This window comes from Orycteropus afer, unplaced genomic scaffold (genome assembly GCF_000298275.1).
Source record: "Orycteropus afer afer isolate SDZICR_OR568_19922 unplaced genomic scaffold, OryAfe1.0 scaffold00038, whole genome shotgun sequence".
In the NCBI taxonomy this organism is placed as follows: Eukaryota; Metazoa; Chordata; class Mammalia; order Tubulidentata; family Orycteropodidae; genus Orycteropus; species Orycteropus afer.
In genome coordinates this window covers 8447939-8467942 of record NW_006921625.1, presented here as the reverse complement: position 1 = coordinate 8467942, position 20004 = coordinate 8447939, and the positions used below count along the sequence as shown (strand labels likewise).

The 20004-nt window shown below is 52.2% G+C and overlaps 1 protein-coding gene across 1 annotated transcript in view; it reads right to left on the bottom strand.

The window, feature by feature from the left end:
• Positions 1-20004, bottom strand: part of FAM53B (family with sequence similarity 53 member B) — a 72278-nt gene that overhangs the window by 46522 nt on the left and 5752 nt on the right. The window contains exon 2 of the mRNA XM_007936900.2: positions 12893-12947. Within this exon, the coding sequence (XP_007935091.2) occupies positions 12893-12947 (55 nt within the window). The remainder of the gene's footprint in view (positions 1-12892; positions 12948-20004) is intronic.

Sequence of the window (20004 nt, the reverse complement as noted above, 5' to 3'; positions counted from 1 at the left end):
AGGGGGAGGCCTTCAAGGAGATGGATTGATACGGTGGCTATGATGATGGGCTCAAGTATAGCAGGGATTGTGGGGCTGGCGCGGGATCGGGCAGTGTTTCATTCTGCTGTGCATGGGGTCGCTATGAGTCGGAAACGACTCGATGGCACTTAACAACAACAACAACAATAGCCAGGGAGCAATGTGCTAGCACTTTCTCTTCTTTGCAATCTCCATCTATCTATAAACTGTGCCGATGTGAACGTGGAGAAAACTGATCTTCGCTGGTTGGTGGAAGGGGAGATGCTGTTACAGATTGAACTGTGTCCCCCCAAAACAGGTACTGTCAATCCAAACCTTTATGCCTGTTGTCATAATCCCATTTGGGATGGGTCTGTCTTTGTTATGTTAATGAGCCAAGATTAGGGTAGTGCATGTCTCAAATCAACCTCTTTTGTGATATAAAAGAGATCAAACAAGTGAACAGAGCAGAGATGGGGGAAGGGATGCCAGGCCATATGACCACCAGCACAGAAGCTCAGAGAGATAAGGACCTTCTTCCTCTCCCCTGGTGCATGAAGTAGGACTTCCAGTCTCCCAAGCTGTGAGAATCAATCTCTGCTTGTTAAAGCTATGGACTTGTGCTCTTTCCGTCACAGCAGCTCTGGAGAACCAAGATATTCAGCAGGTACTTGGATGCACACCACGGTCCCACTGCTTAATGAGTCACCAGAAGCCCTACGATTCACACATCACCTTGCATGCAGGCACCATCACAGCCCAGATGAGAAATCTGAGGCTTGGGGAGGTCAAGTAACCAGTGTGGCCTCTCAAAGCCCATGCTCTTTCACTGCACTACTATGCTAGAGGGCCACAGGGGCCCCTGACCTTGGCCCTGCCCCAGGACATATACAGTAGATGGGCTGAGTGCTTGGGCAATCAGCTTGCCTGAGAGCTCCAGACAGTGAGGACTATGTATGGTCTCCTCTCCAGCGGCCCGTCTCCAAAAGGCCCTAAGAGAGAACCCTTAGAGACCTGGAGCTGGGCATCACATGAAGCCACAACCTGACAGATTCCAGGGAAATTACTTGGGGGTGGGCAATGGGGGCAGAGGTGGAGCAAAGGAAGGTCCCTGAGCCAAAGGAAAAAAGGCCAATGAGGGTTAAATGCCATACTGCTTCTGCTTGGGCACCCTGCCTCAGTCATGAGACCCAAGGCACAAAGGAGTGGCTGAGACACTGGAGAGGTAGGAGAGAGGGAAAACAGAGCTGTCCCCAACATCCAACTCATAGCATCTCTGAAGCTTTGCTGGCCCTGGCACACAGCAATCTTGATACATGTCCCTTTCAATGAACCAGAGAAATGAAAATCCCCAAAGAGTTTCTTTTTCTAAGTAGGGTATGTTGTTCAAACTTTGGTCAGGTTGTCAGAAGGGTACAGTCCCTGGAGAAGGATATTGTGCTTGGTCAAGTAGAGGGTCAGTGAGACGGGAAGACTCTCAATGAGACGGACTGACACAGCGGCCCCAACAACGGGTTCAAGGACGGCAGGGACTGTGAGGCTGGTGCAGCACTGGACAAGTCTCCTTCTGCTGCACACGGGGACTGGGCGGGGTCTCCTGCTGCTGCACACGGGGACTGGGCAGCTCTCCCTCTGCTGCACATGGGGTTGCTATGAGTCAGAGCCTGCTCAATGGCATCTACCAGTAACACACATTGTTCAAAATATGTCTCTCTACCAACGGACACCGTTCCTTCAAGCATTTGCTGCAATTTTATAATGGCTTAAATCTGATACTAATCAGCATTTGAACATTCGGTAGAATAATAAATACAAAACTAACACTGAGTTATGACTATCCTATTTCCTGATTTGAAAGGGATATTATCTAAGGAAAAAGTGTAAACTTCTGTGTGATAATGTCACTCAAGATGACAAGAGTGACAGCAAAATGACAAATATAATTTAAATGTCCTACACTTGGGGGAGGGGGAGCTCTGGTAGCATAGTGGCTAAGACACTTGCCTGCTAACCAGACGGCTGGCGGTTCAAACCCACCAGCCACTCCTCGGAAGGAAGGTTGGGCAATCTACTTCCGTAGTGATACTGCCTCGGAAACCCAAGGAGGGGTCGCTATGAGTCGGGGCCGACTCGACGGCACATAATAACAACAACAACAACAACACTTGGGGGTGAGTTAAATCACCAAGGAATAACCTGCAGCAGGAAGAAGCCATGCAATGACATGGGAAATACTGACATAATGCCGAGGAGCAAGAAACCGCACAGAGGACCATACACCAAGCAGGACTTCTTATTAGCAAAATGGGCAAAATGTGAGGACCAGAGAGAAAGAAATCAAGTTCCCCCAGGTGACTGGTAGATAAGTGGATGATTTGTATTCTCTCCTTAGGTAGCCAAGCCATCTCTTTAGGAGCTCTGGTGTCATAGTGCCTAAAACACTGGACTGGTAACCAGAAGGCTGGTGGTTCAAACCCACCAGGCACTCCTTGGAAGTAAGGCTGGGCAATCTACTTCCGTAGTGACACCGCCTCGGAAACCCAAGGAGGGGTCACTGTGAGTCGGGGCCAACTCGAGGGTACATAACAACAATAACAACCAAGTTTTCTGTCAGGAAAAAATACGTCATCAAATCAGAAAAACAACACATTTGGTAAAAAAGGAAGGGGGCTGCCCACTAAGCCTGCAAGTGTCCTGGGCCAGAGTGGGCTACCATCCCATCCTCCTCTGAGTTTGCTCCTGTGGGTCTTTCAGGAAGTTCCTATAGAATGATGGCTGGCCACTGACTTCTCTTTGGAACCAGACACTGAGGCGCCAGGTGGGCAGGAACGTGGCAGATTGAGGGAGCAACCAGAGGGCTCAGCACAGAACACAAAGAGCCTCGAGATGGCGCCCCGGCAGTTGCCGGTCAGCCCCTGGGAGACCCGTGATGAGCCTATCCCCAGAGGACACCATTTTGTGTTCCACTTTTATGTCACTGCTCTGGAATTTTTCCCCTCTCTGGGGAAATCATGACAAGATAAGGGAGTTGGGAGCCAGTTCAACATGAACACACTGTCTGGCCTCTGGCAGCCCCTTTCCCTTCTTAAGGCCATCATGCCATAAGCTCCCTGCTTCCTGCCTAGAGCCCTCGGGACCTTCCCACTCCACCCACTCAGCCTTCTCCCTGCCTCCAGAGAACTTTCTGAGGCACATGCCCAGTGCCCACTATCTTCAGCAATGGCCCACTGCCTCCCAGAAAGAAGGCCAGCTTTTCAGCCTAGCACCAAGGCCCCAACTACTCACAGCTGCCCAGGAGAGCAAACTGCAGGAACCGTGGAATCAAAATCATCCTCAGAGTCCTAAAAAGTGTCCGTGATGCACACCCCTGCAGGTTTTGTGGACGTGGTCTGGGGTGATTCTCGGGCACTAGCAGCTCTTTATGAAACTCAGGTACAATGGTCGGACGAGAGGAATGAGCGTCCGTGCCAGCTGTAGGGCTGGCTCTCAATATGCTCAGCCTATAGGTAACTCAAATCCCCAGTGTGACGGGGGTCGGACGAGAGGAATGAGCGTCCGTGCCAGCTGTAGGGCTGGCTCTCGATCTGCTCAGCCTGTAGGTAACTCTCAAATTTCTACCCTGCCTGGGCTGTGGATGGCTGCGTGGGAGAATGGCTGGTGGAGGAACGCCTGACGTGCTTTGAAAACACAAAGCATGGTCAGATGCCATCACTCCTATTGTGTCACCACCAATCAGGTGCCCACCTGCCCTGTCTGCCCAGCAGATAATACTGTCACTGCTGCTCTCTTTATCACTCTGAGAAGTACAATGTAAGAGCAGTCAAAACAGCCAAGGCTATGTTTAGCCCTTGTATTTGCCCCCTTCTCTCAGGAAACAGAGCGATTTGCTGGGTCAGGTCAGCAGACAAAAGAAACAGGAACAGAAGCAAACGTTTCCCAGCAAAGTAACCTGAACAGCAGCCCCAATGGCGCTGCATAAGCAGCTTCTGCTAAGCTCCAGGGAGAGGGTCCTGGATGCCCTCGCCCCACCACTCAGGATCGCTTCTGCACCAACATCGCTAATCCCACCACTCAGGATCGCTTCTGCACCAACATCGCTAACGCTTTTGCCTTTTTTCAAGTGACAATGGCCTTGGATGTCAAGTCTATGGAGCAGTAGGCACTTGGTGTGGTGGGAAGGGCGTGGTTCCTGGTTCAAATCTCAGCTCTGCCAGGTTACTTACTCTCTCTCAGCCTCAGTTTCCCCATCTCTGAAATGGGGGTGAGAACTAGTGACCACATTGCAGGGCTAACATGAGAATCAACTCAGTGCCTGCACATGGCCTGTGCGGACAAAGAGCGGGCTCTCAGAATGTCGCCGTGATGAACACCACGACTGGCAAGTGCTCCTCTGTCTGGGGCCCGGTTTTCCATGCCTGGATATCAAGCTTTGTGGAATCTGGCTAGAATGGGAACCTGTCATCTCAGAGTGTGGTTTCTCGGCCACCTATAGGAGCATCCTGAGGGTGTTGGGTAAAATCCTAGCCTGTCCCCCCCGCCCCAGCTTGGTAAATCTGAATCTCAAGAGGTAGGAATCTGCATTTTAACAAGCTCACCAGGTCACTCCAACACAAAGTTGCTGAGAACCACTTTTTTAGACTACAGACCACACAAGGGTCTGGTTCTCCAACACCGTCAGGATGGCAAATCAGTCAGACCATGCAGCCACACCCAGGAAGTTTCTAGTTTAGACTCCACAACTTTGGAGTTAGAAAATCACTGACAGTTGGTATGTTCTGGTTGCTGTCTTTAGCCTACCACAGAAAAGAGAACTATGGAAAAGGGACAATTTCACCTTTCACATACTCAGAAAGAAGCACAGACTTCCTTGTCAAGTCACACAACACACTCTGGACGGAGACAGCCCTGGAAAAGGCCTGAGAAGCCAAGGGCTCACAAAGACGATGCATTCCAAGCCCTCTAGTGTAAGTTGGGGCAGCTCTGGTGGCGTAGTGCCTAAGGCATCTGACTGCTAACCAGAAGGCTGGCGATTCAAACCCACCAGCCGCTCCTCGAAAGGAAGGTTGGGCAATCTACTTCCGTAGTGATATTGCCTCGGGAACCCAAGGAGGGGTTGCTGAGTCAGCTCCGGCTCAACGGCACTGAATTTGGTTTGGTTTCAGTATAAGTGAGAATCAACTTGATGGCAGTGGTTACCTTCCCCCTAGAACCCTGTGTCCCACAGCTGCATTAAGGGTGTTCCTAGCCACCTGAAGTGCAACACCTGGCTCTGGCTGAGCTGTCACACAGAATGGTGGCCACAGCTGACATCAACTGTTTAACTGCTGTTCCATCCCCGCCTTTTACCCTTCAGGAGTCATCTAAAATGTCTCCATTTCCCTTCTAAGCCTACCTTTACAAGTACGACATTATAAATGAGTGTGTGTGTTTATGAATGTATGTGCAAGTGAGTGTTAAATTACACATGCATATGTCCATGTGAGTGTGTACAGGAGTGTATATGGTGTGTCTGAGCATAAATGTATACTCTACATGCACACGCACGTGTGAGTTTGACTGCATGTGTGGGAGCATATACATGTGCACATGCAAGTCTGTGTGAGCACACATGCACATGTGAGTGCATGTGTGGCAGCATATATGTGAGGGTGTGTTTGAGTGGGCAGATGAGTGCATGTGAGTATGCATGAAGCATGTGCTTGAGCGTGTGCATGTTATGTGCACATGTGTATCTGTGTGGCGTAAGCACACTGGCTTTGCCTCTACTTGAGGGACCACACAAACATCCTGAGGCCTGCTTCTCTCACCGCCTGACTAGGTGACCTCCGGTCTCCCCTGAAGCTGAGGCTCAATGACTGTGACAAGCTTCTGATCGCTGACCATTAGAGGCCCCCAGGAAGCCCACTCTGGAGGGTTTGTCCTGCACTTGCAATCAAGGAGGGAGAAGACTCAGTGCACAGGCCCTAGTGCTGTAAGGAACAAACACCAGAGGATCAGGACTAGTACATGACCTCAAATACTCTTGTTTCTATTTCTGCCCTCAAACTTGAAGGAAAATTCAGAGAGGCCCAAATCCTTGGAGACTATAAGCCTTCTTGTTGCAAGAGAGAGGGTTTTCCGGCCTGGATGCCTGACCTCTGTGCTGTTTCTGAGGCTGTCGTACGGTGACATAATGACAGCAGAATGTGGTTCCCAGAAAAGGTTAAGCACAGACCTAAGATGCAGGAATCTCGCAGCCCTCCAGGCCCAGGCCACGAGCCTCCAGCCAGATCACACTTGGCCAACTCATTCCTGGCTTTCACCCTGTCAACTGGTGCTAACGAGAAGGATCTCGCCTCTGCCCTCTGGGTTGAGCCCTGCGAACTTGGACTCAGGGCTGCAAGGAATGTAGGCTTGATCTGGGTAGGGTTGGGAGGGGAGTAGAAGCTCACCCACCCTTTCAAAGGAGACAAGAAGGAAACGTGGTTCCTTTCACTGAGGTGCCTTTCTGACACAGCTTTTAGTAACCTGTGGGGCTGGCCATGGCAGCTGGCGCTATAGAAAGAGGCCTGAAAGGATCCCCAAGCAGATAGTGTGGAAGCATGGAGAAAGCTCTGGACTGGGGGTCTCCTCATCTGCCCAAGGCAGGTGCACTGGGGGTCTCTGACAGCCCTTTCAGCTCTGACCTGGACTCTCCAGCGGCATGAAGAAAACTGTAGAGAAGACCAGTTTTCATGATGGCAACAGACACTCAGGAGGGACAGGAAGCTCCCATCCTAGGCATAGGTGTGCACGAAGCACGTGGACCTGGCAGCCTGTGTGTGATTCGTCTTAAATTGTCCACACAACAAAGCTGCTCGCCACAACACCACCAGGGGCCTGGCAGAGGGGCAGTGCCACAGGAAACTGTCAATAACCCCACGTTCACTTTTAATCAACCAACCTGCCACTGGGACCCCTGCTGACACTGGGCAAGAGCAAGAGCTGGGATGCAGTGCTCACCACTGCCCAGCACGTTACTCACCTCATGATGCCCTACGCTGAGCCCCGTGTATCACTAGAGGAATGGTTCTGGGAGGCAGTCAGTCTCACCTGTGGACACACTGCTGGCAGGTGGCAGAGCTTAGACTACATCTGGTCTGCGTAGCCTGCTCCCTCTGTCTATCCACGTGCAAGGGAACTGGACAGTGATCAGGCCCCCTTGCCCCCTGAGTCAGGTCAATCCGAGCTCAGGCTGCTCTCTTTTCCCTTGTCGCTGTAAACAGCTATCATGGACCAACTACATTTTGCATCTCCTTCCTTTCTGTACTTTATTCCAGAAATATTATCTGAAATGGGTCACTGTTGCCAGCCCAAATTTACAGCACTCTGTACGGTGAACTTGACCCTATTCGGGGATTAAAAACTATACTTGTATAAGGGTGTACTTTTCATTAATGAAAATGAGTCTCAGTCCAGCCTACACTTGGCTAAGAATCAGCTACTATAGGAGCTGTGATTCTAGTCAAAATGGCCATCTCTAGTCAAAATGGCTGGTGGAGTGCGTCAGGGGCCTGAAGCTGGGATCGAGCAGCTCTGGGGGGTTGGTACTGGTGTTCCTCTGGCCTCGCACACATGTTCGCATGTGTGTTTGTTCTAGGAAACCAACACTCTCCAAATGCTGATCTTTTCATACAAGGAGCAATTGCATTCCCCTTCCAACGACCCATCATGGCTGAGTTAAAAGACCAGGAGTTACTCAACCCACAACATAGGGCAATCTCCTCGTTCTGGACAGCTCCACAAAGCCAACTGGTCTACCTTGGAGAAATGACTACAGAGAGTGCCCCCAGGGAGCAACCCTTTTATGTACAGAGGAGACTTCAACAGTCCAGTAATTAAATGCCGAGTCTAAGGGCTGACAATTAAAATGCTGACGAACCTGAGCGAGTGACACAAGGAGGGTCGCTGTAATATTTTTACAATTCCTTTTTATACATAATGTATGATCCTTCTGCTCAAGTTTCCTCTATGTTCTATGCCTGTGAAGTCATTTACATTAATAAATAATTTATTACCATAACTCCTAAAGTAATTACGGGTTCCCATCCAATTTTTTTTAGCATATGAATTGTTTTGTTCTCTGCCCACGGACTTGTCTTTACAAGACTTTTCCTAGTGGCCTTTTGAAATAATTAGGATTGCACTCGCTCTCACGTATGATCTGATTTCCAGGTCTTCTCCTCAGCTCTGAGTGGTGAGAAGAATGGAAATGTGTAGTGTCCATTGTCCCCACAGTACAGAGTGCTTTGAACGGCTGCAATTAGCCAGGGGAGTGAATGAAGCCTGCTCCCACCCCACTTGCCCTGTTTCATGAAAGAAGATTAAGCAAGTGCGTGTGACCCCAACTCAGCCCAGAGAAGCATCCACTATGCAAATGCGGGACCCCGAGGGGACTATGGCCCCAAGATTCATGAGTGGCCCATCATTCCCCACCAGAATGGTTCTCTCCGCCGGCTGAAGCCTGTTAGCACCCACCAGAAACCAAAGACCAGGAACTGGGGACAGTTCAATGGCCTGGCAGCTGAGCACTAGGCAGCCACGCCTAAGTAGGTGCCACCTGCATGCCGTTTCCTGAGGTGAGCACACAGGGATTGGTCAGTCCAGGAAGGCTGTTTGTTAAGGAAATTCCAGTTCATCAGAGGAAGATAAGGAGCTCTGGGGGCATAGTGCCTAAGGTATCAGACTGCTAACCAGAAGGCTGGTGGTTCAGACCCACTAGCTCCTCCATGGAAGGAAGATGGGGCAATGTACTTCCGTAAAGATCTACCGCCTCAGAAACCCAGTGGGAGGTGCTGTGAGTCAGAGCTGACTCGAGGACAGTGAGTTCGGTTTGGTTTAGAGCAGAAGATGTGCTGCTGAGAACAGCCCAGGGGTGAGAAGGGAAACCAGGAGGTTGAGGATAGGTGCCCTGGGAAGGGCCTTGGTCCCAGTGGGGCAGGCTGGTGGCAGCTCTGCTCCTCTCTGCCCACTTCTTCCATCCACATCTTGGCTTGGACCTGCTCTGTTCCCTCTCACCTTTTGGAAAGGAGCAAACATGCTTCTTTCTATCAAGTTCCCAAGCACGTAGAGGATGGCAGCAGGGAAGGCCTGTGGACACAGCTCCAAGTACTTAAGAAAAGCTTACTGTTGGGAGCACTGGAGAACAGGAGTGGCAGCTTTATCTCAGTCCTACAGGGAAGGCTGGGCCACCTGAACAACATAAGAAGTACCGCCTGGATTTTCTTAGGGATTTTGAGACTTGAACTGGGAGGTCTCCTTGTATGGACTCAGGAGGTCTCCTTGTATGGACTCAGGAGCAAAGCTAAGCCCAAGTCACAGGGCCAAGCTGTCCCATGATCAGGCCAGAAAGCTTGTCCTTTATCTCCAGGGATCAAGGAGGGCATGTGGTGATTATAGTAATATGACTTTTTACCTTGGCAGGGTATCATCTGTCCTTGGAGAGGCCCAAAGTCCTCTAAAAGTCCCACCAGGCTCACAAGGAATTCGTGTCCTCCCTGTCATCACCTGAGAGTCAACCTCACTGTCTGAGGTGTACTCACAGTTCACTGCACAGGGTGGGGTCCCCAAACCTCCATTCCGGGGCTACGTGGGCTGGGGAGGTAAGCTGAGCCCCCACCTGGAGTGCTGGCAGGACACATGGAGGCTGGTGGGAGGGCTAGGGCTAGAGGGCTGAGCAGGGTGCTACCTGGGTGCTGCTGTCTCTTTAAACCCCCACAGGCAGACACTGTGTCGTCAAGATGAGGAAACTGAGGCTAAGGAAGCAGGGGTGACTTGCCCATTGCTCTCAGGACCCTCAGTGTTGACACGTTGTGGCCTAATGCAGGAGAATTAGCTGTGCATCGTCCTAGCTCCCCCGCTGGACAGAACCTTCCTGGAGGCCAGGGCTGGTCTGACTCTCTCCCTGTGCCTGCACCAAGCGTCTGACACCCAGTAGGTGCTCAGTAAGCAGTTATTAGAGCACGACACTCAGATGCAGTGTGGTGAACGAAGAACCCGCTGTCAGGTGGGTCAGGTTTCATCAGCTGAGGAGCAGGGTGGAAGAAGCTGAGGGGAAGGGGAGCGGGCTCCCGACCGCCTGAGCCAGCATCTCCTGCCCCGAGGGCAGTCCTGGCACTGCCCCGCAGAGAAGAGGAAGGAAGGTGCATGTGGCTGAGGCCCTGGGGTCTGGGAGGGATCCTGAGGCCAGAGAAGGCATGCACAGGAGGCAGGCCCTGGGCTCCACAGGTCAGGCCAGCTCGGAGCACAAGTCTGAGGAGAGTGTCTCCCCCCAGGGTGCCCTTCCCAGGGGCCTCCTATCTGCCTCCACAAGGAGGACGCTGTCACCTGCAACAATAACCAGAGGATACCACAGTGCCCTTCATGTGAGCTTCAACAGAGTTCTTAGTTTAGGCCTCAGTCCTCTTTTAACCTGTGATGTATGCAGCACTCACTCTGAGCCAACCCTTTACTCACACAACCTCTCACTCCTCACAGCAAGTCTACAGAGGACTACACAAACGGCCCCTCCAGATGAGAGACTGAGGCTTACAAGAGTCAGGAAATCCTCTCAGAGGGGCTCTGTGGGCCCTGACGCTGCCCACAGCAAACCCAGAGGAGCCCTATCTGCCATCTATGAGGAAGAGCCAAGGAAGCCTGCCCACGGACAGCCCTGGGATAAAGAGCAAACCCTCCAAAGCCCAGGGCAGAGCTAAGCCCCAGGCCGTGCAGGGCAGGCATGCCCAAGGGCATGCCCCTTCCTGGGCGTGACAACAGCTCAACCACACAAGGGGCCCAGGAAGCCTGCAACAGGGCAAGGGACAGGGCAAGCTTGGGCCACGTGGTTTACTGAAAGGTGTTAATCCCCAGGAGGTGTTCATGCAGCCACACGTGGGGACAGCCTCAGAAGTATGTCACATGGTAAACCAAGGCCAGGGGAGCGCTCGCTTCCCCTGCCTCTGGTGGCAGATTCAAGAGCACATCCAGGGCTCTCTCCCTGGGCTGGGCATGATGGAGATCTACCGGGATCCATACACGTAAATACATATGTGACCACAGGGCTGGTCCCCATAAGTGAACAGAGTGCCCCACTACCCTGGAGCTCCTGGGGGGGTCAGTGGATCGTGCACTGGAGACGCTCATGCAGAGCCCAGTTCATCACCATCACCTCAGCCACAGCCAGGCACTGAGTCTAGAGGAGAAAGAGCAAACACTGCGCCCAGAGGCGAGGAAGGCTGCCTATGGTCTGATGGGGGAGATGGCAGTAGAAAGCCCGAGTGGCTAGCCATCACCCAAGTCTGGTCTCAGATCCAATGGGGGGCATTACACAAAGTCCTTTGGCCAGGTGTCCCCAAAGGGTGCCAAGAGATTCAGGGGTCCTGCCTGACCTCATGGAGGGGCAACAAAAGGAGAAACTGTCCCCCTCACCTGGAGCAGGAAGAAATCAATATGGTCAGTAGGGTCCCCTCTCTCTCCCTTAAAAACAACAGTAATTCACACTCACACAGCAACAGGAAAGCCCCAGCAATGAGAATCAAGAGTCTTCAAAAGGGTCCTGGGTCATGCCCTCCAGCCTTTCTGTCTGACTTCAGGGACCATCCCAAAGAATAACCCCAAAGCAGATAAAGACACACTTTGGGAGTCGCTGTTAATTATGACAGAGCCACTCCACCCAACAAGCAAGAAACTGAAATCATTAAATGCATTTTGATGCATCCATATGATGCAGTATTATAAACTCATGAAAACGGATGGAATGAACAATTTGACTTCTTGGAGAAGTGATAGTAACCACCACAAAACTGGAAAACAACAATATATGCAAGTAGATTGCAATGTATGTTCTATATACACGTATATACACATATGTACACATACACACATGTATACACATATACTATTTATATACATATATACATGTACATATATACCAAAAAAAAAAAAAGCCCACTGCCATCAAGTCAATTACAACTCACAGCATCCCCACTGGGTTTCTGAGGTGGTAAATCTTTATGGAAGCAGATTGCCCCGTCTTACTTCCACAGAGCAGCTGGTGGGTTTGAACTGCCAACCTGGTTAGCAGTCAAATGCCTTAGGCTCTGCATCACCAGAGCTCCGTGTATGTATATGTACATGTACGTACACACACACACACATCTGTATATATGCACGCGTGTGTGCATACATGTGTATGTAGGGTGTGTGTGTATGTGTGTGTATACGTGCACACACATGTATGTGCATATATATACACATACATGCACGCAGTGAAATCTGTGAAAGCCAGGACCTGATATGTCTGCCATGTTTTTCTAGGTCTCACAGGTTTCCCACCTTTGCCCAGGTGTGGTCTCCCCACTTTTGTATCGCTCTCTCTTAGTGGAAAATATTTGCATTTTTCTTCTCTGACAGGTTTCTGCCTTTCCCAGGTTCTGGTTTTTTCAGGTTTTACTGTCTATGTTTTTATGTGATTGTATGCTCACTGCATCTCAACTGTGAGGAAAAGGACAGAACATGGAAATACACATGACAGTCACAGCTTTGTCACTGTGCTGGGGAGCCATGGCAGACTTTAGTTCATAATTTATATTACAGTCCACTTTCTAAATAGTAGTAATAATAAATAAATAAGGACAAGAGATTTTAGCAATCAGAACGACCCATGTGACAGCTGGAATTGAACTCTGTCCTGCTCATGCCCGGAGCCTCGCCTCACTCAGCCCAGCAGCCCCCGGGAGTGCCCCTGCCTCCCATGATCCTGACAGTGAGCACCCACGGAAGAAACCACTCGGCAGCTCAGACCGTACTCGCAGCCTCTCACCGGGAAGGCTCGGGCCTTGGTGGGGGACTGCAGGAGGACGGAATAGTAGAGCACACAGACACCTTGGCTACTTACCCATAACTCCACAAGAGAAAAGGGTGGGTCCTTGACTCATCTTCCCAGGCGTGTGCTGAAAACAACCAGAAAAGCTATTCACTCCTTCAAGTCATGGAAGCAGGTTTCACACGGCTCTGTACTGAGCACTCGCTAAAGTCAGAATTCAAGGGGCACCAGCTCTTTCCCAGGGTCAGACCAGGGAGAGGAGAAGAGAGTCTGAACACACGTTGGCATCTAATTAGGCTTAGACTCTGTCCAAAGTTTCCAGTGAGTTATGGAGTCCATCAAGTCAATGGCTTTGAAAACACACCAGGAAGCCCCGTGATTCCCGACACGAGAGGGTTCTTCCACATCAGCGATTTGAGAGCACAGAAGGTGTGAGGGCAAACAGCTGAGCTAACCCCACCATGTTGCACTGAACATAAGGCCTCCCGCAGCCTGGGCTGGGCAAGAAGGGGACCTCCCCTGGTGGAGAAAGAACTTGCAGTACAGAGGCCCCATGTCAACCCCCAGAACCCTCCCTTTCAGGTATCAGAGGACTCCCTCCTCCTCTAGGAGAGCTCAGGGGGCTGGCCACTGATCTACAGGCTGCTCTGTGATGCCAACACGGCCCCCACCCCAAGCATTCTCTCCGAACTCCAACAGACACTTCAGTTCTGTTTGTCCTCAACCCAACAGCTCCACCTGAACACCTCGGGCAGCAAAGGTACACAACGGTTTTCCTTTCCACTGTAAACATCCCCCTGCTTACCCCAATCCCTATGCCCAGCACCCACACAGGAGAGCCCATGTCTGAGAAACCCGCTCCATGTGACAAGCGTGTGAGAATTCCAGAAGTCATCTGTGATCAGGAGGCCCATGTCAAGAGCCCAGATCTGACCCCTGGTGAAAACCAAATGATGCCCCAGGATTCCAAAGACTCATTCATGTATTCACTCAGTAGGGACGATATTTATGTGCAGGCACCGTGCTGGGGGTCAGGTACACAGTGAGGAACCAGCGCTCAGCTCCAGGAGGAGCCCCAAGCCTCCCAAACAACAGGGATATACAGGTTCACAGGCCAAGGAGAAGGAAGTGGCAGGAGCCCAGTCCTGGTGCTTTAAGGCCCTGACAGATGAGGGTAGGGCTGACCAGGGAACATCTGTCCTACCCAGGTAAGAGGGTGGCAAGCACCTGGCACCAGCTCGCCTGTCCCCAGCCCAGCTGCACTATTCCAGAACCTTTACAATGGTGATAAGTGCCAACCCTGGGCTACCTGAGGATACAGGGCTGAAGAAGGGCCCACCTCAGTCCTCAGGAAGCTCTCATGGCATGGAGGAGACAGCCAAGAAGACAAAGGACTATAGTAGAGAAAGGCAGGGCTGGCCATCAGCTAGGGTGCCAAGGGCTGGGCTGGGAGTGGGAGATCAGGGCTGGCTCGGAAGGATGAGCAAAACCTATAGCTGTACAGGTTTGAGCAGGCCTGCTCCAGTGAACCCTTCCCTTGGGTTAAAGCCATCCTATGTTATCAGCAAAGAGTGCCCTCCTAGGGCCCAACTTAACTACCCAATCGACAGCCACCTTGGAAGTATCTGGAAAGAATCCCATTCAGCTGTACCTGCCTCCCTCCCAGCCGGCACACTGCACACCGCCAGATGTGCAGCTAAAAGCTCGCAACAAAGTCACCATGTGGAAAAGGGATGGCAAGCATATGAGAGCCAGGACTATGGCTGGGTGTGATGGTTATGTTTGTGTGTCAACTTGGCTGGGCCTGGTTGAGTGGCTGGGCAGCTGGATGTACTCCCCATGATGAGACTAGTAATCAACTCCATGGTGGAATCTACTGGGAGCAGCTGAGTGGCTGCCTTTGGGTATGTGGTCTGCTTCCTGTATATAAGCAGGAGATTTGGGAATGATCTCTAGCCTTCGGCATGCTTGGACCCTGCATGTAGCTGTGTTGTTGCTCAGCAGCCTGCTATGCTCTGCCGACCTTGGGACTTACAGTGGACTTAAGTTAATGGCCTGCTGTGTGGATTGGTAACATGGGGACTGTGCCTTTTTACTTGTCAACCTTGGGGCTTCTCAGCCTCAGCAGCCAACAGCTGTCTGAGTGAAGAAACGCCTCTAGCTCCAGTGGACCGGGAGCAGGAGGCAAAGCTGGACCTCAAGGCTGAGGGGCTTTTACCCAGCCCCTAGAGTCTGCCACTTTGAACTTGGACTTAAAGCCTCCAAATTGTAAGAATAAACTCCTGTTTGTTAAGGCCATCCCATTTGTGGTATATATTTCTTGTCAGAGTGGCACTAGGGAACCAGAACACTGGGATAGTAGGCAGGCCCCTCGCTCCAGGTTCAGGTTTAGGAGACATAGCAGCCCTGCCTGACAAAAAAAGCCAGCTCCCAGGCTACAGGCCCAGACACACAGAAACACTGTGAAAGCACCCCAGCCCTTGTGTTTGCCATCGCAGAAGGAGGGCTGACAGGAACCCGGAGCCCAAAGAAACTCCAGTCTGGATGGGGCCAGGAAAGAAGAGAGAAGGTTGGGGAGGTGCGGCAGGCTTGGGGCTTTGCTGACAAAAGCAGGAAGCAGACCAGCACCTAGCCCTGATACAGGAGTGCATACTGTCACAGGCGTTTACCCTCCACTGAGTGCACCTGTCCTCTCAGCAGAGGGGCACCACGGGGGCCCTCCTGACTAAAGGCACCTGAGTGTGGGCACGTGAGTGAGAGGCCGCCACCAGGCAAGAGATGCCACGTCTCCCAGCTCATCCAGTTAGTCAGTCTGCCATAGCCCTCAAGGTCCAGGAGGTGCTTCTTCACTCAATCACTGGTTCACCTGTTCATTCACCTACTCACTCGTTCACTAATTCATTCACCCACTCACTTATTCACTCACTCACTGGTTCATTCACTCATTCACTCACTCACCCCCCTACTGGTTCACTCACTCGCTTACTGGTTCACTCACTCACTCACTGGTTCACTCACTCATTCATTCACTCACTCACTCACTGGTTCACTCACTCATTCATTCACTCACTCACTGGTTCACTCATTCACGTACCCACTCACTTATTCACATACTCACTCACTCACTCATTCATTCCTTCACTCATTCACTCACTCACTGGTTCACTCACTCACTCATTCATTCACTCACTCACTGGTTCACTCATTCACACACCCACTCAGTTATTCACTCACTCACTGGTTCATTCATTCACTCACTCACTCACTCGTTCACCCATTCACTCATTCACTCACTCATTCATTCACTCACTCACTTGCTCACTGGTTCACTCATTCACCCACTCACTTATTCACTTGCTCACTGGTTCATTCACTCTTGTTCACTTGCTCATTCACTTATTCATTGATTCACTCACTTGTTCACTCACTGGTTCAGTCATTCATTCACCCAGTCAGTCACTCACTCACTCACCAAGCACTTCTCCCTGCTTGCTGCTGATCCCCAGAGCGGCCTCAAACTCACAAGTAGTGTATACTCACACCCTCCGTGGCTCCAGACCACCACCATCCCCAATGAAATCCCAAAGGCCCCTCTCATCAGCTGCCCACCCTCTGCCCATGGCCCCGGTCTCCACCCAGAGTCAGCATTCTAAATGTAGAGAGTCAGGTCAGTCAGTCACTGCCATCAAGCAATTCCAACTCATAGAGACCCCCATTTGGTTTCCAAGGCCATAAATCTCTGTGGAAGTAGATCACTTCCTCTTCCTTCCATGAAGCAGCTAGTGGGTTTGAACTGCCAACCTTCTGGTTAGCAGTCAAATGCCTTAGGCATTGAGCCACCAGAGCTCCTTTTAAAGCAGAGAGGAGGCCCCATTATTCCTCTGCTCACAGCCATCCATGGCCTCTCAGCAACAGGCTTAGAACCCAGGGCAAATCCTCTGCTACAGGATTGCTTGCAGGCCCACACTCCCTGACTCATGCACTTGGCAGGAATGAGCCTCAGGGCCTGACCCACTACCTCCTCGCCACCCCGCCCTGTGTGTTTTCCTGCCCCACCTGTCAGCTCACTGGGTCTGTGTCCTTCCTCTGCGGCTCTAGCACAGCGTGAGCTCCTCCAGGACCCCCTTCCTCCAGTGCCCCCAGCACTGAGCCAGCACTGATGAGCCCTCGGTCAATCCTGGCCCTGGGAGCAGAGATCTGTCTGGCTCCTACTGCCTAGGCTCCCAGTGCACTGCACACAGGAATGGGTGTTCACTAGAGTGAGCTTATGCAAAGTCAGAACTGGTGGCGAAGTCGGCCCAGGATCCTCCTGGAGGCGTGGGGTCACGTTGAACTTTTACAATGTATAAGCTGGAAGATTCAAACTAGTATCCTTCTGATTAGCACCAGGGCTCCACCCACCTGCAAAAACCAAACCAAAACTAAACCCACTGCTGTCAAGTTGATTTCTCACAGCGATCCTACAGGACAGAGCAGCACTGCCCACATGGTCCCCAAAGCTGTCATCTTTATGGAAGGAGACTGCCACATCTTTCCCCCATGGAGTGGCTGGCTGGCAGGTTTAAACCAGTGTTCTTTTGGTTAGCACCAGGGTGCCACCCACCTGAGAAGTTCCCTAAAAATGACTGTCAACCATTGTGGAAGAGAGCTGGAGGACAGAGCCCCTCACTGCCCTCAGCCAGGAATGCTCCAGCCCCTGACCTGTTTTGTGCCCAGCCGTTAGGAAGACTGGAGGCTGGGCCTGGTCGAGGAAGGGGGTTCCTCTGGAAACCAGAGGATAGCCCAGAGCCTGCCCGGAGAGGCACTGACGGGCAGTCTTCCTGGGTCACCCATCTGGACGACCTTCCAGTGGCAGCAGCTTATGTCAGACCACCACCAGGAAGCACCCGCTGGGCAAGGAGTGCAGCGGTGAAGTGGGAAAGGTGACCTGGACGTGGCTGTCAGCTGGCTGTGCGAGGCCACCACGGACACACAGCATAGTCCTGGGCTGGCGGCCCATGCCAGGGAAGGACACGCTGGTCCGATCAGCCCTTTCTGCCTTCTTTCTCACCTCTCTGGGGACTTGGGATAGTCATGCTGTCACAGGCATTTAGTTTGTTAAAAATGGAGAAGAGAACCATTTTATGTTCCCCAGAGGGCAGGGAGGGAGGCCAGGCCAGCCCACTCCTCTCCAGGCCTTAGACAACTGCAGCTTCCCCACCTCAAGTCCCGCCTCTGCCTCCGAGGACCCCAGTGACTTCCTGATGGGGGCCCAGGGCCTCCGGGCTGACCTGCTGTCCCAAGTGGCCGTGTGACTCATTCCCAACCTCCCAGCATGGGCCTTCTTTTTCCAGCTCAGCCCTCAGTCTGTTATCTTCTGAGTCTGATTAGAAAACAAAAGAGAAATTCTTCTTTGGGTTTTCCTGTTGTTATCTTGATGGCATTTACAGAGGAGGATGTTGCCAGTTTAGGAACCGAGGCAAAACCCCTTCAACTTCCTCTGAGCCTCTGCGGGCCGCTCAGAACCAACGCGAGGCATCAGGTTATCGCGCATCCTTTCTCCAGGGCCGTCACTGTTAGATGGAGGCGAGCTGGGGTCTTGCGTGCGCTATTTACGGCATGTATCTCACTGAGGCCTGGCAGAGCCCCAAGGTGGCTGGGGCTGGGAAGCATGTGGCAGATAGTGGACAGGGTCTGACTGACGGTCTATCCCAGCACCATGCCCACAGCTGTGAGGTCTGTATGCCCCTGGGGCTCTGAGCCACCATTTCCTGTCTGCATGAGGGGTGGAGACTGCAGCACCCCAGCTCCTCAGTGAAGGAAGAACGGGAGGGGTAACATCACACAGACACCTCTCCCTCCCGACACCTCCTGCTGCCCACACCACACTTCCATTTGTCACGCATGCAGATCTAGGCCATGCCAGAACGCCGACAACACTTGGTCAGTGTGTAGTGACCCTGAAGGGAGCCGCTCTCTGCTTTCCTCCCACATACCACCTCTCACCATATGGAGTCCAGGGGAGTGCAGAGGAAGAGAGGAGAGATGGGCCCAGAGCCCTAGGCCGGATAGTTCTGGGCAGGGAGTGGCTGTCAGGAGCAGCAGCAGGAAGAGGACAGTTCTTGGTGGTGGGGGGAAGAGTTCAGAGGAAAGCAAAGATCACCATCTGTGAGCAGCAAGAGCATGCACGAGGGACAAGGCCCAGCTCCCTTCCAGCAAGCCCCTTTCTCACCCTGGATGGTCACACTGCTCTGGCAGGGCAGCCCAGCTGACCATAAGCACCCATGATGGGCATCAGCCCTGTGACCCAACTCCAGCCTCTCTACTTGGGAAGGCAAACAGCACAGTGGCAGCCACTAGGCCGCCAGTACAGCTGTAATCAGAGAGGGGCCTCCAGTGGGCCCCCCCCTTGCAGTAATTCCTTCTTGGTCAGAGCGACTGGGGATCAGTGGTGTCACTAGGGAGACGTAGGGGGGGTGCGGACTTCATCAAAGATGCTGTCACAGGTGTGACACCATTCAGAGGCAGTGACACTACAGTGACTGTCTATAAAGTTTCTGTGCCATGTTTCAGGAGAAATTTATTTTCTTTTATAAAAACATCCCTGAAGTTAATTGCAACAACAAAACTGTTTTTTAGTTAAGCCCAGCTCACATGTACTAATGTGTCCACAAGGCTAAAACTTTTTTTTAAACCTTCTCATGCACTCTGGCCAGACAAAGCATTCTCACCACTCACAGTGGTGCTCTGCGTCACGTGGTTTCATCGGCATGTATTACACGCACAGTCGTGCTCCACACCAATGTGGTTCCATCGGCACGTGTTACATGCACAGTGGTGCTCCGTACCACGTGGTCCCGTCAGCACGTGTTACACGCACAGTGGTGCTCCGCACCACGTGGTCCTGTCAGCACGTGTTACAGGCACAGTGGTGCTCCGCATCACGTGGTCCCGTCGGCACGTGTTACACTCACAGTGGTGCTCCGCGTCCCGTGGTCCCGTTGGCACGTGTTACAGGCACAGTCGTGCTCCACGTCCCATGGTCCCGTCGGCACGTGTTACACGCACAGTAGTGCTCCACATCACATGGTCCCGTCGGCACGTGTTACACGCACAGTGGTGCTCCGTGTCCCGTGGTCCCGTCGGCACGTGTTACACTCACTGTGGTGCTCCGCGTCCCGTCGGCACGTGTTACACGCACAGTG